We start from the raw sequence: 26995 nt of genomic DNA on the forward strand, positions 1-26995 counted from the left end.
CTTTATAACTTTGACTAGTGGTGGGAGGTTGAACCTTCAAAAAAGAAGATTATTGACCAATTGATTTAGTTATGTTCATCTTGACTAATTATGTTTAAATTGTCATTTTATTTGATATTTTATTTTAAATCAACGTATGATATTTAATTTTGATATATATGCGATGTAATTATGGATATAAATGAATATCATAACAATAACAAATTATCATTTGATTTAATTGAAAGTTTTAAAAATTATATTAAAGTTATAAATTGGGTCATGTAATCTATGTTTGGATTTTGTAGTATATAAGTAGTTCTAGAAGATATGCTCGCGTTTGTGATTTTATAAATTAACTTGAGAAATGGATATGGAAAACCTATATTTATACAATTCATAATCATAGCAAAATTTTAGCATTAAGAAACAAATTTATATCAATTGTGTTCTCAATTTTCTATTTCCAAACCACATATAAATCTAATTTGTGAGGTAAATGATCCTTTCTATAGATATTTTTTTTATTATGCTTCAGAGTTTTGGTTCTATAATTATTAGTAAAATAGTTTTTATAATTAATTTAAAAAGTTCAATGACTCAATTAGTGACGATAATAATGTTAATTACTATTGTTATTGAAATTTGTAAGGGATTCGAAATCAAGTGAAGTGTTTTAGGAGGTTGGTTTTATCACTTATGTATATTTTAACATTAGAAAGCTAAATAATAGATATCATGAACAAATTTAATTTAACTATATTCGTGGGAGATTATAGGATAAAACCTTTATGCTGCACTAATAAAAGATGGAATAGCTTTCATTCATGCTAAGAAAATAGAGGAGAAAATTTATTTAGAAGATAACTTTGTCTATATCCAGAAGGAGAAATTCATACTCATTTTATCATTTAACCAATAAATCAATTAATTTTTTACTTTTAATAATAAATATATTTATTTAATAAACATTAGAAAACAGGAAATTAAAAAAAAAAAGAAAAGGAGAAAATGAATTATTATTATTATTATTTTTTTGGAGCGAATATTACAATAAAAGTTTTCGGTATATAATCTTGGACTCGTACAAGTAACGACGACACGTAGCCAGCCACACGGCAATTGGGCCTATTTGACGTTTTAAGCATAACTGTCTTCCGTCAACTTTAACAGAATAGCCGTTAATTGTAACGACTGTAATGTTCGACAATATTCTCGGGAGACGGAGAAAGTGAAGGAATCTTTAACCGAAGCTTACTGAAGACAATTTATTTTTTATTTCTTGAGTACAGAAAAAGGAATATTTTATTTTTATTTTTTGAAACATACTCTGAAGGCAATTAAACTTTATAAGGAAAAGAAAAAAATAAAAACTTTAACTGAAGAAATTTGCCCCATAGGTTTTCAGTTAATTACACTTTTACCATCGCCAGTCGGAGCAATAAGTTCCTATAAATAGCGGGCAAGGCGTACTAATGCCAGGCTTGGAGAAGCAACTCCAAATCTTCTTCTTAGGTCTCTTTATTTCTACATTCCTAGTCTCTCCTTTTCAATCCAAATTGGACCGATATTTTTGGCTCCTAGTCCAAGAAGGGAAGAGGAAAAATGGTCGGAGCCTCCCACCGCGCCGGCGGTATTGCCGCCAGATCTGACAGAACTGCTACCATCAAGTTTCTCTGCAGTTATGGAGGCAAGATCCTTCCTCGTTATCCTGATGGCAAACTCCGTTATTTTGGTGGCGAAACTCGTGTGCTCGCCGTCGATCGTTCCATACCTTTCTCTGGTTAGTATCAGTCTCTTTTCCGACTCTATGTTTCCTTATTCGTGGATTGATTTCGTGAATATTTCCATAGAATGTTGTAATCCGTTGATTGAGTAATTGAGCCTTGATATATATTTTTTCTTGAGTTCTATTTAAGCCTTGATATGAACTTCGAGAGTGAGCTTAATGATTGTGTCTGGTTACAGAGCTGTTGTTGAAGCTGGGACAGTTGTGTGGCACATGTGTGAGTCTTCGTTGTCAATTGCCTTCAGAGGATATGGATGCTCTTGTATCGATAACCTCCGATGAGGATCTAGCGAATCTCATCGAGGAATACGATCGAGCAGCATCGCCGCCATCTTCTTTGAAGATCAGAGCCTTCCTTTCACCGCCTAAATCCATGAAAAAATTTCCTCTCCCTAGTTCGTCGGCCTCTTCATCATCGTCGTCCTCAAAATCTTCATCTCCGACGACTGCTGTATCCTCTCCAAGGATCCCGACGCAGGTTCCTAACCATTGCGTCCATCAGATCCCCTCGTCAGTGAGGTTTCCCTACCGCCTGAAGAAGTCTCCGTCGAAGGTTCTTCACTGCTCATACCATCCTCAAGGGAACCCTAGCCACACCTACCTCATCCACAGTGGAAATCACTGGCAATAACACCAACTAGAATGAGCGAAATCAAAGCAACATATATATAAGATATAACGAAATAGAAAAAGGAAATTCCAAGCACCAAAATGGATGTATGATTTATGGAGACTGTATATGTCGCTAAGGATTGCTTTTTGATCCATTAGCCATTAATGAAATTCGGTCCTATTTCCTTTCGCAGCCGTAGCTCTTGTGATGGTGAGTTTCTTCGTCAATGAATCCGAATCCATTCTCAACTTTGCATCACATCTTCGATCTTCCATTGTCTTTAGGTCCGTTAATCACGTATGTCCTCTCTGCCAGTAAGAGTTAGAACAAATGGCCACCGTTTTCTTTAGGTTCAGTAATTGCATTCAACGCACGCAGGGTGTCCATACTATAGGTCTGGTTGTTGCTTATGCATAATACGTATTTCTTAGTCTGGCACAACTGGCTTCATTTTCTGTTTTTCTTCCTTTCGTTATCTTTCAAAACTCAATTTTAACAAGTTTTTTCTGTTCGTTTTTCAAACTTGTGAATGTTATATTGTGGATTAAAATTTCCGTTTTTCAAATTTGTGAATGTTATATTGTGGATTAAAATTTCCGTTTTTCAAATTTGTGAATGTTATATTGTGGATTACAATTTCCATAGCCTGTGATATAACGAATGCATTATATAGTTGCTTATTGACCGTTTCGTACAAATCTTATTTGCAGGGTTAAAAGATGACCACATTGGATGGAACTAAAAGTTGAAGACGACAAGGAACTGTAGCTGCGCATCAGCAATTGGCAGTAAGATCTCCGTCCTGGCTAACTTCAATTATTTATATATATGCACATACTCATTAGTGTTGGTTCCATTTTGGCCTGATAATATGGTTGGAATTTTTCAATTGCCTGATTCTATCAATCCTCTTACTCAGTTACTCCAGGCCTTCTCTCTCTCTCTCTCTATATATATCTCTTTTCATTTTTGGATGAAAAGTTCACTAGTCGCATTCACAGTTACGAAAGAGGACCACTTTCTACGAATGTGAAGTTCTGTGAAGTTCCGTGAAAATGATGAATTTGTATTAAAAAAATTTGAAGTTCTGTGAAAATGATGAATTTGTATTTATATTTGTATTCTACCTTTAACGCTATACATATTAGGTACATTTGAAGAAAATCTGCCGTTGGTTGGAATCAGAGGTTTCTGTGGCGCGTTTGCTCTGTTTTCTGTGCAAGAGTTTCTTTCACAATGACAGGTATACCTTTCTTCTTTCCCATTCATTTTTAATGAAGTAAGACAAGAACATTCTCTGGAGAGTTGGAGGGAATCTCATTAAATTTTTAAATTGCCTCAAAATAGCGAGTTGTGGAGTAAGACAGCAGTAATATGGTAGTATTAGGAGCAAGTTGCAGCTTTCCATGGCGTGGCCTTGACGGTGTTTGGTTTTTTTCTGTGTTTGGAGATTGGATCAATCCCTTAGCTGAAATTAGATAGAAAAGGTCCAAAAGCGGACAGCAAGGACAATGGGTGAGAATTCATTGGGGACCATTTTGATGAGGATCAGTTTAACAGAAACGATAAAGGACGGTCCCCACCCATACCATTAGAGATAAGACTTGTGGGTTACAGTACTTAATTCTCATCAAGAGGGAGGGGGACCCATAGAAATCAGAGGAAGGGCGAAAGAACTGGAATTATTTTTACTTTATCAAAACTTTAGAAACAAGAGATTAAATAACAGATCGTCTCAGGACTACTGAAGGAAAAAAAAAAAAAGGGAAAAGAAAACAAGTCAAAAAATGATGACCAACCTTTCTGACCCAGTTTTAGGAAAGCGATTCTCACCCTATATATGTGATATGGGGAGGCCCAACAACACACGGTGGAAGTTGATTCCATTCTTCAACAAGTCATTTGCATATATACTTTCAACATGTACTAGTATTTTAGTTTCTGAATTTTTCTTTTTGTAGTACACGTGGGGTAGGGGATCGCTGAATGTTCGTTTTGGCAAAACGAAAAAATAATTATAAAGGATTTCAAATGTGTTTCCATATCACAGTTATCATTATTAGAATAAAGGAGAACATAGGATATTAAATAGTAAAGAACTTAGAGGGAATGAATTCAAAACCATGGTGGCCACCTACCTAAGATTTAATATCCTACGAGTTACCTTGTCAACCAAATGTAGTAGGGTCAGGCGGTTGACCCGTGATTAGTCGCGCAAGCTGGTCCGGATACACGGATTCCAAAAAAAAAAATAAAGGAGAACATTAATCAATGATTTTTTTCTTCATGAAAACGTGGTTTCTTCCAATTTTTTAAAACTAACTTTGAAGAGATATACTCTTCATAAAATATTGTTTGTATAGTATTTTTTCTTAAGAATTTTAAAATATATATTATCAATTTAACTATATGCTATTATCTCAATTTTGAAGTTAGTTTATACTTTATGTGCATAAAAATGTTTTTTTTTTTTGAAGTTATATCGATACGATATGTATCTATTTACATTTGTAAATTTGTTAATTTTGTTTTTTAAAAGAATCATGTATGTTATTCTTATTCGTAGGATAGTGTCATTAAATTTAATAGATCTATATTAGTACTTCTAAGTTGTTATTTTGGGTATAAATTATTATTTGAGACGTTCAATCAGTAATGGAAAAATATTGAAAGTTTCAGGGTAGGCCACAGCATATTGGTTGTATCTAATCTGGTTGTATTTTTCTTAGTTAAATAACAATAATCAGTTGGCATTTAAAAATTCAAGATTTGGACAAGAAAAAAAAAATGATAGAGATGAGTGTTTTGTATTAAGTGCATATTCTTTTACAAAAAAAAAAAGCATATTTAATTATAAGGATAAGTGATTAATGCTAAAACATATTTAACTGTTGGAGATTATATTCAAAAGGGATTAAAGGGAAATCGAGCTAAAATTTTTTAAATTAAACTTGTGCATGTTCTTAATTATTTAATGTTGATGGAAATGATCTTCATTATTTATATTGTTTTCCTGCGTCGTCTACATCAGAAACTGTATAGGTAATTCTACAACTTCCTTTCTTTTAGCATAGAAAAGACACTATTACACTTTAGGCGTTAGGCTATGATCTATTGTTCAACTCAACAGAAACTGAAAGCCTTAAATATAAAAGGTCGATGTACCTCCAACGTTCCAAAGAAAATCACCGGAAGTCTAAATCGTTGTTTTGCCTTGGGCTTGGAAACAAGTATACTTTTGAAGAGCAAAAAGTCACATTTTCTTAGGGGGACTGTTTGCTAGAAGCTTATAGATAGTGACTCAGTGGGCGCACTTTAAAGTAGTAGTGAGATGAAATAATAAATCATCTCAAGATAAGATGATAAGTATAGGAAAATCTGTGATGTTTTGTACACAAGAGAGATGGCTTCCGTCACCAGCATAGATAGGGTTGGTGGTGACTTGTGTTAGTGGCATCACATCACCTAATTAAAATATGCTTATCTCTTTCAACTCAGGCACAGTATCATAATCTAGACGAAAAATTTTCATGTTTCATCGTTAATTGACAAAATTTAGATTAGTGGTGACCTCTTATTCCTTTTTTTCTGAACTCATTGAATTTCTGTTAGTTTTTTTATCTACAAGTTTGATCTCACTTTTCTAAGCGGATTATCTTTTTTGAGGTAAATTTGGAAAGCATAGAATACTCTCTTATCTAGTGAGTTTCTTATTAGTTTTGCATATATGGGAGTTTAATTCTTTTCAAGTACTTTAACTTTCAAATAAAGTATCCTTGACGAGTTGAACCATGATCACTCGTCTATTTGAGTCAAAAGTATTATAATTATGGATCTTATCAGATTGGTGGCACACACAGCTAACCGAGTAAGTCAATCTACTTGAACATGGCATTAGAGATTTTGATTGTCTTCATCCTAAGATATAATATGATCACCTTGGGGCTGGATGGCTAAGATTTACTTAGCCACAAAGATAACCTTAGCAAAAGATTTTCGATATTTATCACTCTCATCTCCATGAGTACATGTCTTACTCACTATTTGAGCTAGACTCAGCATTTTAATGTTCTATTCCTTAGATATTCATGAGTTTCATCTATGGAAATAATATTTGAGGTCACACTCTATCAGCATCTTTTATTTGAACTAATTGAATCTCGTTTGGTGATTGCACTAGAGATTATAACTAAAATATCATTTGGGGTGGGTGAATGAGAGATTGAGTTGGCTGGGTGAGATAGTCTTAGCATGATTTCAATGATTTTTATCACCATAAATCGTGATGAATTAATTTAGGAAGTAACATAATGTAATGACAATTTAGATTTGTGTTTATGCATGTGATGATTTGATGGTCATAGGGATGGACAGTATTATGAATATTGACAATAATAGTGATTCTAAAAAATATGCTTTTTCCATACCAGGAAACGAAAATATTTACAATTAATATTTTTCAAATATGCACCTGGTATATTATTTTATTTATATTTTCTCTCCCCAGATACCTTTATTTAATTTGATTTTGTTTTGCATGACTTTATTTAGCTTATATTCTTTCATTACATGTTTTTTTAATATAACAAATGAGGTATGGGGATCTGAACCTCCAACTTCAAAGGAATGAGTAGGTATCCATTATCGTTGTCTACATGTTTTGGTAATTAAACTATAATCTTCTTCCATTTTTAATCTTAAGTATGAATAAATCACCACTCAACACAAAAGCTTAAGCTGATGGGTTGGATAAATTTAATTCATTTATACGGATTCTAACATTTATTTAAAAATTTATTCCTATTCATCTCATAAAATTGAAAGTTGACTTTTTTTTTTTGGATTTTCTCTTTTTGTTTTGCTCGTAGAACCTCTAAAAAAAAGTCTGGTTGCGTTTTTTTTTGTTGTAATATAATAAAATTAGAAGATATTTTTTCCTTTCTCAAAGAATTTATTTTGGTAAAAATCCTCCTTTTAGGGCACCCGTTTTATATGATTAATAGAAAGTATGACTAATATTTTAGGAAAGCCATATACATATAGTACTGTATATGTTTTTTGAAAAACGGTGGTATGTGGAGATAGATAGCTGTTACAATAATTTGCTTTGGGCCCTTTTGCGCTTTGCGCTTTCACTCTTTTCTCATCTCCAAGCCTACCCAATGGACCATGACCCACCAATGATCATTGCATTTTGATAGTTTAATTTCTCTTTTTTTCCTTTTTTCGGAGGCAATTTGCTTGTTTTAATATTTTGAATATTATCCCGTGTAGAAGGTAGTTTTGGTTATTCCGAGAAAGAAGGAAAAACTCTCCGATAAGTGTAAGCCTGAACATTATTCGACAATCTTTTGTTGTTTTGTAAGTCATAGAATCTTGTAATAAATTTTTCATTTGCAAGTTCTGTTTTACTTTTCAATATTTTAGAAGCAACATTATTTGACAACTCATTCAATTTTCAGTTATTAAATTTTGAAAACTGTTTTTAAAATTTGAAGTAACATTTAAAAACTAAATAAAACAAGTTTTTATTTTCCAAAAAAGTTTTTACTCGTTTTCTCATTTTAATATCACTTTCTCTTATCTATTTTTCACTAATTCCCCCCTTTTGGTAACTTCCCTTTTACTTCTCTCTATCGACCTTTCCCTTTCTAACATCTTGATTATTAAATATTGCTCTATACTTTTCTTGTTCTTTCTTGGTCTAATATATATCTCTCCCTGAAATTTCTTCCTTTTCTTTAACTATTCCTCAATTAATTCTCTCTAGACTCTAACATCTTTCGTTCATAACACCTATATTTTTTCTCTTTTTAGAACTTTTCCCTCCCTAATATTTCTCTCCCTAATTTATTTTCTTCTAAATCAATTATGTGTCTAATATTTTTAACTACAACTATAATGATAAATTTTGAAAACTAGACTTATAAAACATAAATGTGATATTTAATTTTGTAGTTAAAAAAATAAAATCATGATTTGATAATTATAGTGCAGTTCATAAAAACCCATAATAACATAGGTATTTGCTTATCTGAAAAGAAAAAAGATTGCTATAAAATATGTTTTGCTTTTCTACTTTAAAAAATGCAGAAAATTAAAATTAGCTATTTTGATTTTTGTTTTTGAAAAACAATGTATAAAAACCAAAAATAGTAAAGTCAAAAAATAAAAACCAAGTATTAAAAACAGAAATGAAAAAAAAAATAGCAAAATCAAGACGAAGGTATTTAACTGACTGTTTGTAATTTGATGGTCAAACACAGTCGCCTGTCTATGGGCGTGCTCTACAAGATAATCTCGCCCACTTTGTACTATATAATTTATTTAATCTGACAAAAAACCAGTCAATCAAATATTAATAAATCATAAAATGTATTTTTAATTTTTAAGTCTAAGAATTGAACGATGGATATTGAACCATCTATTGGATTATCTGCAAACATAGAATAACAATATTAGATTATAAAGGTATATGCAAATGTGGATTATGGCTCCGCGACGACTTGGAATTATTCAATTAATTTAATTTTAACAAGTCTTGAATGGCGACTCCCCTCGATGTAATGGTTGTGGTTGCAGGCTATATCCAAATCTAAAGTCGTTGCAAAAAGTTGCTTTGACAATAAATAGTATTTCAATAAAATCTATATATTATCTTTAAAAAATTATTTTTTGAGCTTTTTTTATAAAAACAAATATAGAATAATATATATCACATGGGGCAAAAATACTCCATAATAACCCACCAATCTAAATATCATTATAGTTATTTCTTAATAGTCTATACTTATCTTCTATTTTAATTTTAAAACTTTTCGTGTAAGCTAATTAGTTATGATATTAATTTTTTATTAATGTATGAAAAAACATTCAAATTCATTTTTAAACATAAGATGCACAAAGCTCAAACGCTTATTTAAATTTTAATTGAAAAGACACATTTAGAAAGACAGAAATGATGGGACTTCAACAGGGATGCATGTCGAGTGACGGATATCAAGAAAAAGAACATTTAAAAAGACATCTAAGTGTCATAGACAAATAAACAAACATAAAACAATATGATCAAAAAAATTGAGGTGTTTATGATAAATAGGTATTTTTCTATTTAACATCATTAAAAAATTGACGTCATTTCCTAATTTATACACTTACATGAAATCAACTAAAAGCCAGTTGTGTTTCTCAAAATAATAATAATAATAATAAATAAAATAAAAACCAGTTGTCTTTTTTTATTTTTTTTAAATAATGATATAGTTAGATTATAATTATTCTTTAAAAAAGTATTAATTATAATTTCCTATTTTTTCTAGCAGTCTGTAATTGAAATAGACACGATTGCACGTAAGCACTCCCCTAATTCCGAGTCGTTGATCTGTAATTACAAGTCAACGGTCAACCTCGCGGGTGGAAAGTTTCCTTTACCGTTTGCCCTTCTTCCATGGCAGATAAATGATATCTTCTTTCCCTCTACTTGTTTCATTATCTTACAACTAACTAACTAAGCGAGAGTTCATACCCTCCTTCCCGCCTCTTAAGCTCTCGCCGTTCAGTCCGAGAGATGGAATCAGGACCAGACTCCATTTCCGAAGACTTCCCCATTCTCTATTACGTTCTATCGCAACTCGATACTATTTCTGGTAAATCCCACCCACAACTTCCTCCCGAAACTCAAGAATCGGTGCTGACCCAATTACCTCGTCTCAACAACCCTAAAGTCTTGGCCACGGTGATTCAAGCCATACCCGGTAACGTTGCGCAAATTCGGTCCGCCCTCGTTTGTCTCGGTCCACGCCCCGATCCCTCCGCTGTCGCCGCCGCTCGCGAGCGGATCGCTGACATCCAATCCGGACTCCAGAAGGATCTTCAAGAAATCGGTTGCGTCGATGATCGCGTCGAGAGAGAGAACAAGCTGAGAAAAGAGGCAGAGAAGGAGACGCAAATCTATACGGCGGTGGCGAGGCTAGAGGAGATGCACCGGACCTATGAGAAGCAGCTAAGCGACGCGCAGGATCGTCTGGTGAAATTTTATGAATCGACTGCTTCAGAGTTGGATGATGAGACCGACTTGGAGGTGAACGAAGAAGTTAGAAGAATTTTGAAAGAGGCACAGAGTGGTGAGGTGGTGGAGAAGGTCGACCTTTTTGGGCAAGAGCTCAGGTTTCTTCCCGAGAAGTTCGGGAAACTACGCCGATTGACCCATCTTAATCTATCGCAAAATCAACTCGAGGTAATTTTCATTTCTAGCTCCTGTGCCATGGATTCTCGAAATATTCTTAGTTAATATTCCTATGGAATTGACAGTTTTCTCTGTGTGTGTTGGCAGTTTCTTCCCGATTCCATAGCTGGGCTTCAGAAACTCGAGCGCCTTGATGTTTCCTCAAACCTTCTAGAGTCTCTTCCTGATTCTGTCGGCCTATTGCTTCATTTGAAGGTCGTCAATATATCGGGGAACAAGCTGAATATGCTTCCTGAAACCCTTACAGCTTGCAGGTAACTAAATCACTTGTCTTTGGCTTCTGTTGTCAACAGCATCGGGAAAGTGATGTCGGTTGTGCTGTGAGTTTTAATCATTTGGTGTTTTTTCTACTGTAGTTCCTTGGTGGAGTTGGATGCAAGTTTCAACAATCTCTTAGGTTTGCCGATAAATTTAGGATATGGATTGGTTAATCTTGAAAGGCTGACAATCCAGCTTAACAAGATATGTTACCTTCCTACATCGATATGTCAGCTTAGGTCTCTTAAATATTTTGATGCACACTTCAATCAAATCCATTCCCTGCCTTCTGAAATTGGAAGATTAACGAGTCTAGAGGTGTTAATTCTAAATGGTAATTTCAACAACTTGACTGAGGTTCCTGAATCAATCAGTGATCTCTGCAACCTAAGGGAGCTAGATCTTAGTGACAACCAGATCAGAGCTCTTCCAGACAGATTCGGCCGGCTGGAAAAACTAAGCAAGCTGAATTTGGATCAGAATCCACTCGAGGTACCTCCAATGGTGGTTGTTAACAAAGGACCCAAAGCGGTGAAGGATTTCATGGACATGAGGTGGGCTAATTTAGTTGCAGAGAAACAAAAGGCTATGCATGAGGCAAACATGCCACAAGATCAGATTGGATGGCTTGCTTGGGGATCTAACATGTTGAATAACATGACTTCTGGGGTTTCGCAAACTATTTCTGAATACTCAGGAGGAAGAAGAGAAACTAAAGAAGACCCATGGTTGTATCAGCAATTGTGAGTGGGGAACGCATGGTCGTCTCCTGAACCTGGCTTTCCAAGAAATTGTCTGTATATAAAATACATATACATGTCTTGATGCAAATGCTACTGGGCTGCATTACTGGATGGTATCAACTTTGGCTTCTATTTCTTAAAACTCAGACTGGAATCATCAAAATATACTTTCAAAGCAGAGACGTCTTATGGAAGCAAATGAACCAATTTTAAAAGGGTACATTCGACTAAACTTTCAGTTTTTCAAAAAGTAAACTTGTTCATTGTGAAGATTGTTTATGTTTTATTTCTCACTTCTCACAAGCAGTTTGAAATTAACTAACTAATTAGTAGTTAACAGACTAATAAAAAAAATCTCAATAAAAATAGTAACCAATATTAGCGGTACTTGTAATTAACCATAACAAATAGACGTTAGATTAAAATATGATTTTGGTGCTTGTAACTCTAACTGTATCTAAAATATGATTTAAGGTTGAGAAACAGAAGTAAACTGAAAGTAAATATAACTAAACAGATCAAAATATTAGTTCGTGAACAGCGTACCTTTGTCCCTGAGGAAGGACCCCAGCATTCCACCATGGATTAAACCTTCGAGATAAGAGGGGATTTTCTCTCTTGTGACCGCACTGACGGACAATAAAGGATTGATTAAAATATGCATCTGCTATTTTGGTGCTTGTAATTCTAATCTCATCCTTGAAAATTTTGAAATATATATTTTATATCCATCAATAAATATTTAATTTAAGTTTTATTATTTCTCCAAAAAAAAAGAAGAATTTAAGTTTTATTAAAAGTTGAAGTACTTAATTTAAACAGCAGAGGTCAAACCTCTTTAAGATTCAAGGACTATAATTTTAGCCTAAGTTGAATTTAAAGTTTAAAATAAGAAACATACAGAATACCTCGAAGTAACAGATCAAGGTGTACATCAGCACTAAATTACACCGGCAGGGGAGTAGGATGAGGAAGTGTGTGATGAAGACACAATACCAGACCATAGAGAAAAAATGAAGCATGAAACTACTAATATGGGTTGTAGCTTTTGAATCAGCCACTCAAGAAACTGAGGAATCCAAGGAATTACTAATGGTAGATCTAATAGACAAACACTTCCTACATGAGAGGATGCCACACGTCAAACAACTCAGCAAAAACATTTTCATCAATTATAAGAAATAGAAAGAAATTGCAATTTGTTTGGACAAATCAAAGGAGATTGCAAGCCGTAAGTTCTTTTCAAATTAAAATTTCTTGCAAATCAAAAAGCATGCCGAAGCTCGAATTTCAGAGCAAATCACTAGTCGCAAGAATTGCAAGCTAATGCTCGGTAAAGGAAATTAGAAATTGCAGATGGAAAACCAAAGAGCAAAGTCGCACGAATTGCTCAATCACATACATGCAACGATTATCGACATCGTGCAAATTCAATTTTCTTGCAAAACACAGATTAAAATGCATGCCAATGCTCAAATATCAGATCAAATCACGAGTTGCATCAGATCGTAAACAATTGCAAGCTAATGCTCGTTGCTCGATGAAGGAAACAATAAATCGCAACTGCCAGACCTCGGAGAAAAATCGCAGTAATTGCTCAGTCACATAAATGCAATAGAGATCAAAATCATGCAAATAGCGAACAATGATGCAAGATCGCGCATTTCCTATTTTCAGTGTAAACTCTCAAACTTACGAAAACAGCAATCGGAAATTGAAAACACAAAAGCAAACCAGTACGAGTACTAAATCCCCGAAAATTACTAATCCAATCAACAATCGGCTGAAAAACACAAGCACACCATACACAGAACGAGAGAAATTGCCAAGAGAAAACAAAGTAACGCAACAACAATCCGAAATACCTGTCTAATCATAGAAAAGAAACCAAAACGCCCAAGTGAATGAAGCAAGAGTCGCGCGCGGGAAAGTTATTTGCATCGCTTAAACTCTCCAAAAGCTGCCCTTATGTACAATAACAGAATGACTAAACAGCCCTCCATGGACCTCTCTTCTCCCTCCCTCCCTCTCCTGAATCCAAACAGCCCACGCAGGATCTTAAAATGGGCTCGTCAACTAGCCCAATATATCTTTAATAAGGTTCTAGATATGACCCAAGTTAGTGGGCCCAGATAAACACCTGTACTCAAAAAGGCCCACGTTTCCACCGGGAACCAAAAAAGAAAAAAGAAAAAAAAAATCAGAAGAAGAAAGGAGAGAGAGAGAGAATAATCGCTCTCTTTGATCCTTTTCTCGAGAAATAAAAAGAGAAAATCATCTAACAAATAGTCAAACTTCAAATCAGGACAGTGACCATTGGAGCCGTCAGATTACATTGTTGTAGGACCCAACATCAAATCACAACCATGGAAAAGAGGGCAATCTGAAGACTTTGTCTCCGATGATTCACGGTCAGGGCAGATTTCCTTCACTTTTATAAGCCACGCGTCAACTGGCAGATGGCTATTATCTGCACCTTGGAAAGCATTTCCATTTTCCAAGGAGGCGTCTCATCATTCCTTGAAACGATCAGAACCGTCTACTTGTGGACAAGCATATCCTCTGATATGGCGGCGTATCTAGCCAATCTTTCCCCATCCTTTTTCAACCTCTTCTTTTTTTTTTTTTTTCCTTTTCTTCTTCTTTTCCCCTCGAAATTACGAGCCACTCAAAAGGTCAATCAGTTTTGGTGGTGGGTTTCCTTGAATCGCCGGCCGACACCTCTCCACGAAATCAATCGCTAATCTTCTATACTTGAGTAGGTCTCCTCTCCTCACCTGGCAATTTGACGGATTTATTTATCTTTCGTTTCATTAAATATATTACTTTTTATCCTTTACTGTTATTTTTTTTAACTTGTTTATCACCCCTAAAAATAATAACTTTTCAAATCTAAATAATATTTGTCTTTTTTTATTTTTTCTCTCATATTTGTCAGAATTTTGACAATACTTAACAAAAGAAGTGTGTTAACTAATTATTGTTGTTTTTTTAAATGTATGAAGTAAGGTGAAGAGTTTTCAACCTTAGATAATAAGTTTACTCCCGAAAAAAAAACCCCACGGATAATAAGTTTGATCTTGTAATTGTTTTTTAGTAGAAGTAAATAAAGACAACAGAAAATTCGAAATTGGTCAAAGAAAAACCATTTCCAAGCACATTCTATTTAATAAAAAACTTACCATGCTCTTCTTCAAAATATAAATTCCAAGCACATTTTATTTAATAAAAAACTGATCCTTTCAGAATAATAAAATAAAATGATTACTTGTACCTCTCATTTTTTATCACTACTTTTTTTTTATCTATTTAATTAATTGAAGAGTGATGATTCAACCATCAATTTTTAAGATGGGAGTGAATACCTTAAAATTAGAAGTTAACTAAGTAATTAGGAGCTCGCAATTGTGAAGTTTCTTATTATTTATTTCTTTCTACATTTTTTTTCTTATATTTCTAAATGTTTAGATCAGCTCTTCAATTAATCTCCTAGATAACCACCTTACCCTTACTTCATGGAGTTCGACCCCTAGTTTCTTATTAAATAAAAAACAAACATTATATTTCTAAACTACATACATCATATCTAAATTGTTAAATAAGGGATCGACAAAAAAAAGACTTTTTAATAAGTTCATAAATAAAAATGGAACTATATATATATATATATTCTTGCAAAACGTAAAAACCACAATAAAAAATTTTTATATAATTTGTAAGTATAAAAAAATCAACATAAATAATTTTTTGGTTAAATATACGAAATAGTAGCATCTCTTATATTTTTGGTAAAGAAAGATATTCTTTTCGAGTACATAAAAAATCTATAAAATTTTCAATTATACTCTTTATATATTGAAAATTTTCAATTAGGTCCTAAAAATATTTTGATTAACAAAAAACTTACGTCTCATTAAATTGTTATATTAGTTTTTTTATTTAAAAATGGATTTTGTCGGTGAGTAGGTAAAATTAAAAAAAAAAACATTGAATTTCAAATATTGTGCAAGTGGCATGTAACTATTTTTAAATATGCTAAACCTGGATTGAAAATTGCTTAAACGATGATACGCTGCTTAGTATAATTTGTCTAGTTTTTGTTTTGATTTTTATGGTGCACCATGTTTTTGGTATCCCAATAAATTTTAGGCAGACCATAAAAGAAATAAAAAGGCAAGTTTTTTTCAGGAATTTAAGACAAAAGCTTCTGATAAACTTGGATTTTCGAACACGCTAGCAAAAAAAAAAAAAACACTATCGAAAGCTACAAGGTTACATTACAACTTCCAGAAGTAGTAATTGCTCTTGTTTGTAAAAGAAATAAGCACAAGCACTGCTACTTCCATGGAAGCTCGCACAAGCCCTAGATACCTCTCTCACCTCCCCTCCTACAGCATTAATATTCCATGCCCTAGCTTAGGTAGCTCTATTTGTTTTATTTTATTTAAATATGGTTTCAGACGAGAAGAAGAAGCTGCAGGTTGGTTTTTGCACGCTTGGCCTCTATCTTCCACGACATGATACTGTCCCGACCAGCTCTTTTCTTTTCTGAGCCCATTAACATTAATAACGCCCAATTATTCAAAACCAAACACACAGGTCTAATATTGCACAAAGTTTTTTTTAGCTCTCACGAGGATTATTAATTAAATAAATATTATTTGGCAGGTAGCCGAAAGAAATAATGTTAAAAATAAAAACCAACAGGGAATGAGTGGCCTATGGCCCGATGGGGTGCAGGCTATTGCTAATTAAGCTGTAATTAATGGCTTCCGAAAATTATTATATGTGTTTTAAAAGCAGAATGGGATGCACGGTTGGCGTCGCAGGCAGTGATATGAATCACAGGCTCCCAAATGCACCTCCCGGAAAACGACGACACGTCGTCACTCGAGACTCGAGAGTCTAATTCCGACATCGGATTAAATTAAAGTGCCAGACGGAGGAACTCTCCCCCTGGTTGCAAAACACGGTAATGAACCCGATCAGTTGAGCAACGTGTATGACGATGAACAATGAAAATAATGCATTTGGACTCAACATACTAAAAAAAAATAACATAAACAAAAAGCCTTGTTGGTAATATTATTGTTTTTTTTCGTTCCCATTTTTCATTTTTTTTTAACGATTTGGAATTTTTGTATGAATTTTAAAAAGAATAAAGTTATTGTTCGGTAATATTTCTATTTCTTGATTATATTTCATCATTTGTAATAAAGAAAAGTCAGAAGTCCTAATAGATTCGATATTTTTGTTTATATTTTGAAAGAATTAATTAGAAAAATAAATGAGAAGCAAAAAAATTCCAAAATTTTTATACAATTTTAAAAATGTTTTCTAAAAATGAGATATAAGAAATATATATAGTTAAAAAAATACAAAATTTATCAAACGTGGTCTAAATTTATCGTTTCTAGTTTCCAGTTTAATTTTTTCTAAAACATATTTAAAATGTTATAGCGATTGACTTATAAAATTCATAATAAATATTAATAGTAAATATAAGATAAAAACATTGAATAATTAATTTTGATATAAAAGTATGATAATTTTGATTTAAAATTTTAGATAGCAAAGAACAAGGAGAGTTGCAAAATATATTTTCATATATTTTTTAAATAGAAAACAAAACAATAAACAACAAACAATTACCAAACCTATTTTTACTTTATAAGAAAATAATAAATAACAAACAAGAAGACATGCGATAGTACGCTTAGTTGTCAACTAATACAATACAACATACTTAAAATATTAATTTATAAAAATATCGTTGGATTGTTATATTACATAAACATCCTTGGCTATAGAGAAGAATCAGTGCTCTGTTTTATTAGTTGGCTAGGAAAATCAATTGTTGGGAGATTAAAAAAATTAGTATAAATTCAGTTTTACGTATCATTTTAGTCTCTACTAGTTCGTAGTTGGTTTTAGTTAGATAATTATTGTTTTCAAATTTAAATCATCCCGTCTAAAATTTTCCAATTTGATTTGTATGATTTAGTTATTTTCTAATGGCCTATTGACAAATTTTGTGGTAGGTGACATGTCTTCTTTTATTTAAATTAATATATGATCCAAAGAAAACAAATCTGATACGAAAATGAAGAAAATTATATTTATATAAAAAATATGTTCTATCAAAGACATAAAGTAGTTTCATTTATGAACTTCTAATGGAGATATATGAATACATTAGGTTGTAAAAAAAAATTGTTTTTGCGTCAGTCAATTCAAAACCCGGAAAGGTTTTATAAGATTGAAAAGGTCCGTTGAGCGCCTCATGGCCATGTCATAATAGATCAAAACACTTGCCCCGGATCAACTTGCAGATCATAATTGCTCCATTTGAAAAGATTGATCAAAATTGAAAATAATAATAAAAAAAAATTAGAGGGATTAAAATCGAAACCTAGTACAAGTAATGGGGGAGTGGGACTAAAATAGCAAAAGTTGTAACGAAAAGGTAAAAGGGTAATAAAAATACTTGAAATAGTAAAATTGATAAAGAATGGGGAGTTCCGTTTTGGTTTGCAATTCATTAAGTAGAGGTTGAGGCTGAGGTTAAGGCTGAGTGGTCTGAGGCATCAACTTTAATACAAAAGGAGAAGCAGAAGCAGAAGAAGAAGGGGAAGGACGGTGGAAGCAGGGGTAGCGGCAGGTATTTGTGATTTAATTAAGAGGCGGGCAGGTTGCGGAATTGTGGGTACGAATAAGGAAGCAGGGCGGGCAGGGGCAGGGATGATTAATTAATGTAGAGAGGGAGAGGGCATGGGATTAAGGGGAAGGGAACAAAAAAGCTGTTGTTTTGGGTAGCTAGGGTTTGGTGGTGGCAGTGGCAGAGGGAGGGTGGTTCAGTGGAAGTGATATGTGTAGATGAGTAGGATTAGTTTTTTGTTTTGGGCCTTTGGGCGGGACGGGGGACAAACTGATTAGCCTTTCCTTGACAACTCTGAGTTTTGCAGTAGGGTTTTCAATTCCCCCCATGCTTAAAGCTGCATCATCCCTTTTAAACTTCTGTCCTAATTCCCTCCTCTCTCTCTCTCTCTCTCTCTCTCTCTCTCTCTCTCTCTTCCTCTTCCTCCCTTTCTCTCGCCACTCCAACTTCCCTAAAAATCTTCTCATCTTATTTAGGTTAGACGTAAAAATTACTTTTGTCATTGTTAAAATACTTTTATTACGTATGTCTGTTTATTTTTATATCAAAATAACATTAAATATGTGTTTTAGTTATTTAAGTTTGAATGTTATCCTCTATAATTTGACTTTTTTTATTATATGTTTATAGTTTCTAAATTTTAAAATTGGTTAATGATAATTTTGCATCACATAATACTTATATGATATACTTTAATTAGTTATGTTTTGGATAAAGAATAATGCTGCTTAAGAGATCGGAAGTTACTAATTTCTCTAAAAATCTATAATAATTTGGCAAGAACAACTTTCCTTTCAATAGGTGTGCTCAATAAGTATCATGGGTAAATTAATCAAAATTCAATTTAAACATGTACCAATAAAAATAGTATAATTGAAAATTGTTTAAACTTAATAGAGTAAATTAATTTTTTTTTAAAATAATAGGAACTAAATTAGAAAAACACACAAACTTTTATATTAATCACTAAAACACATCTTTAACCATATATAGCAAGTTTAAGGACACATTTAAATTTACCCAACTTAATATCAAAATATATAAATTAGTATTTATATATATACTAAATTTAATATCAAAACGTCTAAACTAGTGCATGTATATGAAAATTTAAGATCCTAACATAAAATTATAGATCGGCCACTATATAGATTTAGGCTTCAAAATCCATAAATTATACAGATAGTTGATATATAACTTAAATGATTGACGAATGGAGCGACTTAAAAGCAATATAAATACAGGATCTGTCAACAGCAGCTAAGCTACCTTATTCATTCTTTGGAAGTCGAATGTTCAATTTCCTATATCCACATTTGTTATACCTATTAAAAGTGTAAATTTGATTTAATATCTGAAACTATATAAATCCAAGCTAAATATTATCTTTCATGGTCAACGTAAACTTAATTCGATTGGTTGAAACACCTATCGTGAATCAAAATATCCCACGTATTGTTATATTAAAAGAAAATCTTTTGATGGACCCAACTTTCCCAGTCAACCATGCATGTCTGTTTGAATATAATTGAATTTAATTACCTCTCTAATTATTTAGTTTGATTTCCCCATAATGAGTCCAAATGTTGTAGTAGCACCACATGATATTATTAACCCAAGTGGCCTCCAGCTCAACAAAATGCCATTTGCCATTAATTAGTTTTGACTGCCTTTAGGGTACCCCTACTTCCATCAATCTTCTTTTGTAAGTATTTTTTCTTCTAAATCATGAGTCCAAGTCCAAATTCCCTACGCTGATGGGATACCCTAAAATAATTTTTTATACCAAAAAAAAAAAATTAGCGTTGTACTTGAACTCACAAGCTAAAACCCTCTTTCCATTCTTGGTCACGTGGACATTTGTTACAAATCTACTTTTCAATAATTCCTCATCTATGCTTTGGAAAAAAGAAGAAAAAGGTTGACGTCTCCATATAGCACATAGGGATCTGTATCACATCAAAAGTTGCAATATCATATTAATTTAAGATTGCATGTCATGTTATAAAATATAAAGTTGCGAGTGAAATTCATGTATATTAATTTGATAATCAAAATATAACTTTTTTCTTTACCAATCATACAAATATGATTATAGTCTCTATGCACCCGAACGAATATAGTACAATGATAATTGATATATATCTTCAATTATGAAATTGTGAGTTCGATCTTTCACTCTCATATGCTGTAATAAAAAAATGATTATAATTTCTATACAAGGGAAATATAAATGGATGTCTTGAGATATTTTATACGTGTTTATTTGGGCCATATTAAAAATGTGAAAAACTTAAGTTTGTTTAGTAATAATTACACTTTTTATTTTAAAAAAGTTATATTTGCTATATTGTTATTTATTTTGTTATAAAACTTTTAAAAACAGCTTCTTAAAAGATTAACCATTATTTTAAAAGCTAGAATTTAAAAAAAATGATAGTTAGCAGGTTTAAATATGAAAAAGGAATAATTAAAACAAATCAATATATATCAAACAAATTGGCCTACTTCTTACAATTCGCTTCTATACATGTCTTTCATTCTTATTTGAGAAAAAACGAAAAAAACTAATGAAAACCTTAATTTAGACCTAAAATTTCCTTCCAGGAGAAACACAATTCTATTTTCTAGTAGTTCAAACACGATCATAAAAATATAATTTTAATACAAAAATATTTATTTATCTTTTTGTTTTAACCAAGTTTGTATGTTCACGTTCTCTTAGTCTTGTTATTAATTGAGGACATCAACTAACGTTAGAAAAGAAAAAGTTAGAAGCCCGATCAAATTCCATACGCAAAATTTAGCATTATTCATGACTTAAGAACACGAGGAATTCTACAAAATATCATAAATTGAATATATATTTTAAAAAAAATCACCACTTGAAATTACGTTCGAGTTTGAATTATACGAGTTTTATTTGGACTGTATTTATTTGATACTATTTATATAAATATTTAAAATGGAAACGCGTAATTTTGTTGGGATGTTTGCGTGTTGTATAGTGATTAGTGAGCATCGTTTTTAAGAAAAAGGGCGGAGGGGAAGACCGACATGCCTATTAATGGCGGGTCCCATCGGGAGATCCGGAACTCAATAGCATCCCACGTAGGCGAGGGCAAGTTGGGCCTGAGGATCGGAGCGTGAATAGAATGGGCGTTTTCTGTCAGACTTTGACGTAAAAAGAAGTTTGATGAACAAAAAAAGCTACCACTGCCCACTGCTATTCTATTGTATTGGCAGTAGATGCCTAGTTTAGAGGACAAAAGGAAAACCCCAAAAGGGTAAGCTTCACAAGTGATGCATTTGTATCTTGCCACGCCTTCGCTCTCCTTTCTCACACTGGCCCACCAATACCAACCCATTTCCATTTTCTGATGTTACATTTTGAGCTTTTTTTATTTTTATTTTTATTCCAAGTCGGATTGGGATTTTTTTTTTTGTTAGGTTAGGTACAAACAATGTAGATTGTAGGTAATTGGAAAATCCACACCCACCTCTCGCCTCTCCATTATGTACATATTTTCCCCTTCCATTCATCTTCACTTGTTTCAAAATACGTTTCAACTTATTTGAAATCTAGTTAGCTTTTAAAATTGTTTTACGAAGAAAAATTTAATTTTTACTCTTGAAATTAGCAAACTGTATTAATCTTTACCCTAAAATTCCAACTAAGAGAGGAATAAATGTTGCAATTTTGTCTTCCCAATTGGATAAGTGAATAAATATAAAACATCCTACGTTGAAAAAATAAAGTACCTCTAATAAAGGTTAATCTTTTTTTTTTATTTCTAACTAATTACAAATATATTAACACCTTTGATATGCGGGTATTGTATATGATCTTTCGAGAAACTTTTGTACCTAGCGAAAAGTACTTTCAGCCTTTACGCAAGCAAGCAAAGTCGAAGTTTTACCAAAAGCAAGACGAAGAAACAGAGCTATGGTATAAATGGTAGCTTCCCTCACCTTACTTTGATTCAAAAGAAAGGCGGAATGTCTGTTGTTTTAATTGAGACAACATTTGAGTAAGGGCAAAGACCGACTATGTCAAAGGACAATGCTATCCTCATATTCTAAGTATCTTCATAATTGTATGATATTGTCTGCTTTTGACATAATTCTTACGACTTTGCTCTTGATTTCACCTAACATGCTTCATACCAATTGAGATAATTAATAATCCTTATCTATATATCATGGATCATACTCTTCCCTCGTCAATGTGAGACTTTGTTTACATTCTTCCTACAAATCCAACAAACTAAAACGTGAAAATACGACCTTGTTATGTGTATGTGCATGAAATCATCTTTTAAACCTGTAAGACAGCAACGCTCTTTGTTTTTTGCTCGGTTATGGCCTATAAGCTCATGTGATTAAGTCTTGAATATGGCATTTATATAGAGTTTTAATTATTTTAACCTTTTTTTTCTCTTTCTTCACCTTTTATTTTTATAATTAATGTTTTTCATTTCTCTAATTTAACAAGCTCTTTGTATAAATACAATTTTATTTTTATTTTTGATACATTTTTAAATTTCTTATTTGATTCTTATAATTTATGAAAACTGTATAATAGATTAGAGTAACTCCATCATTATTAAAATTGTAAAAATAAATTAATAGTTGACTCATTAATATAAGTACTAAAAAGATTAAAAAAGAATTGCCACCATAACTTATCAAGTCAAGACAGATGTATTGACCATAAGAATGTGGTAGGAAGTTCGAAACTTCACTTCCACGTATTGTATTTAAAAAAATTAAAAATTAATTTATTAATAGAGTTATCGTTAAACTACCGTTAGATTAAAAAAAAAGAGTAGGTCTCTCTAAATCTTTTGTTACTTTATTTATAATTTTAACCCTCTCCCTCGCTAAATGAACTTGAATTAAAATTACATAGAATTTTCTACTCTAATACGTTATAAAACTATACATACATAGTTGGCCTGTAAGTTTCAGAAGTATTGGGGAAGAATTATGGAAGAAAAAGAAAGAAATTAAACGAAAGTGAAAGAGAGATGCAAAGAAACTGCAGGGAACAGAAAGGCAGGAGCGGAAATCGTGGGCCTGTCTTATTCGGGAAGTAACCGGTAAGCAAAATCTCCATCACTACCTGCAAAAAAGCGGTGAGAAATAATCAGGATATCCTCTGGTACGGCAAAAAGGCCAAAAAGGAGAGGCCGATGGATCGCATCGCAGCAGAAACTTAAATGAAGGCACGAGAGAGGAACGGCCTTCTTTTGCAGTCCGATCCTTCAAATAGAAACTCCTTCCATTTCAGAGCCAGTACGTCCACTTTATTCAATATTTGGTTGTGTATAAAGAACCGTTATTAAAACCCCCCGCTGCCCACTGCCCACTGCCCACTGCATAATATAATAACCACGCTTTTCAAACTTACCAACATCAATAATTTCAATAAAAAAAAAAAATTTATATATTACAGATTAGAAAAGTGGGATGATGCTGGGCTTGGAACCAGCAGTAGAGAATGTGGTCATAAAAGGATCCGTGGGATTTTCATCTGCTACAAAACAAAAGCCTGGTTTGTATATTAACTCCATCTGATTCCGTTGTCCCTGACAAAATATTTTCTTGTCGTTCAAATCTGGTGCTGGTTTCTTTCATTTCATTTCATCGTCATTTTCTTTTTTCTGCTTAATTATATATAGGCTTCTCCGCCACTTCCCTTATATCTTTTTATAAACAAATTAAAACCCCACCGGCCACCGTAACCGTCACCTCTCTCTCTCTCTCTCTCTCTCTCTCTCTCTCTCTCTCTCTCCACCAAAAACTATCCAAGTCTTCATATCGGTGGCTGGCCGGTTAAAAAATTGGGATGAGGATTGGACGGTGGCGATTTAAATCTGTGATAATTCAAGCCTCAAAGAAATAACCAGTGGCAAGCGATTTCAAGTACTTTGTAACATTTTATCAGAGGACAGAAGATACTGAACGATGTGGTCGGTAATTTTGTAAAGTTTAATGTATGGAAAATAACTTATAAAATTATTGGACGGTAGTTACATTATGGCAGCTGCTACATTGTAACACACGACAGCGCCAGTTATATACTCGTGATGTTTATTAGTACAATATGTAAAGGGGAGTATTCAGGCCAATGATTTTTTAGACGGTAATTGATATTTTAATCAATTATGTTCATGTTATTTTATATAGTTGTTATTTGATGTGGATGTGTTTACTTTATGTAATTATTTTTGTTATGATTAATAAAACAGTGTGAAAGAAGATATACTATATAAATTGACTTTAGAGAACGAGTTTAAATATTAAACGAGCAAATTAAACACCAATCCAGACAGTGTTAAGCTAGTAAAATAAATAAGAGAAAATTACAAAAATAGGTCAAACAAATTATGTATTTATGTATATAGTATTAGATTTAAAATAAAAATAAAAAACATAATCTGCGAACTTATATAATCACATAGAGTAACTAAAAAGTCATTTTGTTACATTTTTTAACACAAATAAAAAGTAACTATACTTTTATAATACAAAGTTATTTATTTTATCACGTTTAGTATAATTTATCAATAAAAATGTCAGTTTGTACAAATGTGAGGTGACGGAGTCCTTAAAAATGACTTTTGTGGAGGTGGTTGGTTTCTAATCGAAATAAAATTAAAGTAAAATTATAATATTTATCTTCCACTAGTTCTTAGTGTTTAAACTGAAAATTATTTCAAAGTGCATTTCAAATTTAATTATAAATTCATTTAGTTTACTGTCACTTGTATCAGTTAATGAGATGCGGACATGATATAATCTTTTATATAAAACGGCTGGAGTGAAATAATTGTACCTTCTCTAACTCTGTGCAACCATCTTTATAGGAAGACATTAAAACTTCTGCATCTATTTGCTTTTTGAAATTCCCTATTATTATTATTATTATTATTATTATTATTATTATTATTATTATTATTATTTTATTTATATATTCATTTATTTATGATATCTATATACCATTTTTCTTACTTGGAGCGTCTCCTCGTAGCCCTTTTTTATGTTTCTCATGTTCTTTTAATAGATTAGTTGGTATCATTTTCAATATATATATATATATATATATATCTTTGAATAAAATAGAAATAAAAACACCGAAGAGAAAATGAAATATATGGAATGTGCTCACCATGAAGTGACTACACATACGATAATTATAAAGAGGGTATAATTACGATAAACATCCAAAAAATTTACGAAAAGAATATAGTCTGGTACACACTACCAGAAAAAAAAAAGAACTAATCATTTACTCATTAAACTAACTACACAATCAGACACATGATCAAATACTCAAATTGAATTGAATTATAATTAATACATGGTCATAATAATTTTAGGTATTAAATTTCATTCACATTTCTATTTTTATAATTTATATGTTTGACATAAATGATAAATGAGGAATCAATTTTCGTAGTATAGTAATAAAATCGATCAAATATTAAGATAAGAATACCAATAGAATATAACTAAGGTTGACATAGAATTAATAACAAAAATTTTTAACTTATGCACTCAAAAAATTTCTTATTCCTCGAAATCAATATTTTTATAAAAATTGACTTTGGTTCTGTTCAAAACAAAAGCCATGAATTTTTAACTTCAAATACCGAGATTAGGGTTTACATCGACTTGGTTTTGTGTTAAAAACAAAAGGAATGAATTTGAAAAAGGATAAAAAAAAGAAAAAAGAAAATTAAAAAACTGGTAAGAAAACATGAAGATTAGGGTTTTATGATTATGGAAATGAAAAAGGGCACACAAAAAATGGATAGGATATAGAGAAAAGGCCAAAGGAGGAAGGAACAACTTCTGATCGCCGCCAGTGTAATCATTCCGATAGACTATGACAACGGCTGTCATCTCCAACTTCCCATAAACAATTAATATTAATAAACCACTTCTGTTCTTTCCTCTTACTCTTAGCCCCAAATTGCCATTCCTAATTTTCCCTTTTATTCCACTTGTCACACGGCGACGTTTTGACTTTGCATTGCCCCACCAACTATTCTCAATTCTCATACGCTAAACCACACCACACCAATGTTTTAAACCCTCACATTTATGTCAAATCATACTCCCCCTCCCTTGTAATAAGCGTAATTTGGCATTGGAAATATGGAATTAACAGTCAGTCCTCTCTTCATCTTCATCCAGTGGGCTGCTCCTAATCCTGTGCCCTCCAACAGCTGTCAATGGGCAAACTCCCAAGCACCCCCTTTCAATTACGTTTATTAACTCCAAATCCATACCTGAAATTGGTTGCAAAAACCTACATTCAATTTTGGGTTTAATTTGCACAAGGTTCTGAACATCTGAGAAATAAATTAGAGAGGAAAAAAAAAACAGATACTGTTATGTTCAATTCTACCACCATTAATCGGGATCGGCTGGCCCAGTAAAACATCCTAGTCGTTAGAATATTCTACTATTCTCCTCCTTCTCCTCTTCTCATCGACTTCTGTGTTTTTTTTGGCACACTCTGCATGAAATAAATCAATCGCTTTCTACATTATACCAGTCTCTCTCTCTCTCTCTCTCTCTCTCTCTTCAGTTCCGCTATAAATTTGGCCCCAAGCAGCTGCTTTTTTCAATGCACGAGCGTCTGGCTCTTTGAGAATTCCCTTTTGTTTTAGTCTCTCTCGCAAATTCTCTCATTTTT

At 32.5% G+C, this 26995-nt stretch overlaps 2 protein-coding genes across 2 annotated transcripts; both read left to right on the forward strand.

Annotated features, from left to right (window-relative positions):
• Positions 1-1442: 1442 nt before the first annotated feature.
• Positions 1443-2573, forward strand: LOC111019672 (RAF-like serine/threonine-protein kinase 20). Its single transcript, XM_022296075.2, has 2 exons — positions 1443-1762; positions 1948-2573. The coding sequence occupies exons 1-2, from the start codon at positions 1585-1587 to the stop codon at positions 2397-2399; spliced, it is 630 nt and encodes a 209-aa protein (XP_022151767.1). The 5' UTR covers positions 1443-1584; the 3' UTR covers positions 2400-2573.
• A 550-nt stretch (positions 2574-3123) lies between these two features.
• On the forward strand, positions 3124-11769 carry PIRL2 (plant intracellular ras group-related LRR 2). The gene is made up of 5 exons (XM_022296087.2): positions 3124-3169; positions 3530-3624; positions 9704-10617; positions 10714-10880; positions 10983-11769. The coding sequence occupies exons 3-5, from the start codon at positions 9949-9951 to the stop codon at positions 11629-11631; spliced, it is 1485 nt and encodes a 494-aa protein (XP_022151779.1). The 5' UTR covers positions 3124-3169; positions 3530-3624; positions 9704-9948; the 3' UTR covers positions 11632-11769.
• Positions 11770-26995: the final 15226 nt, after the last annotated feature.

The sequence above is a fragment of the Momordica charantia genome (genome assembly GCF_013281855.1).
Source record: "Momordica charantia cultivar OHB3-1 chromosome 9 unlocalized genomic scaffold, Mcharantia_2.0 BLBB01000009.1, whole genome shotgun sequence".
Taxonomy (NCBI): Eukaryota; Viridiplantae; Streptophyta; class Magnoliopsida; order Cucurbitales; family Cucurbitaceae; genus Momordica; species Momordica charantia.

Excerpts from the sequence above, each read along its gene's own strand:
- LOC111019672 (XM_022296075.2), top strand. The coding sequence starts at position 1,585 with ATGGTCGGAGCCTCCCACCGCGCCGGCGGTATTGCCGCCAGATCTGAC. Across the intron at positions 1,763-1,947 it reads TCGTTCCATACCTTTCTCTG|AGCTGTTGTTGAAGCTGGGA; the intron begins GTTAGTATCAGT and ends GTCTGGTTACAG.
- PIRL2 (XM_022296087.2), top strand. The coding sequence starts at position 9,949 with ATGGAATCAGGACCAGACTCCATTTCCGAAGACTTCCCCATTCTCTAT. Across the intron at positions 10,618-10,713 it reads TATCGCAAAATCAACTCGAG|TTTCTTCCCGATTCCATAGC; the intron begins GTAATTTTCATT and ends GTGTGTTGGCAG. Across the intron at positions 10,881-10,982 it reads GAAACCCTTACAGCTTGCAG|TTCCTTGGTGGAGTTGGATG; the intron begins GTAACTAAATCA and ends TTTCTACTGTAG.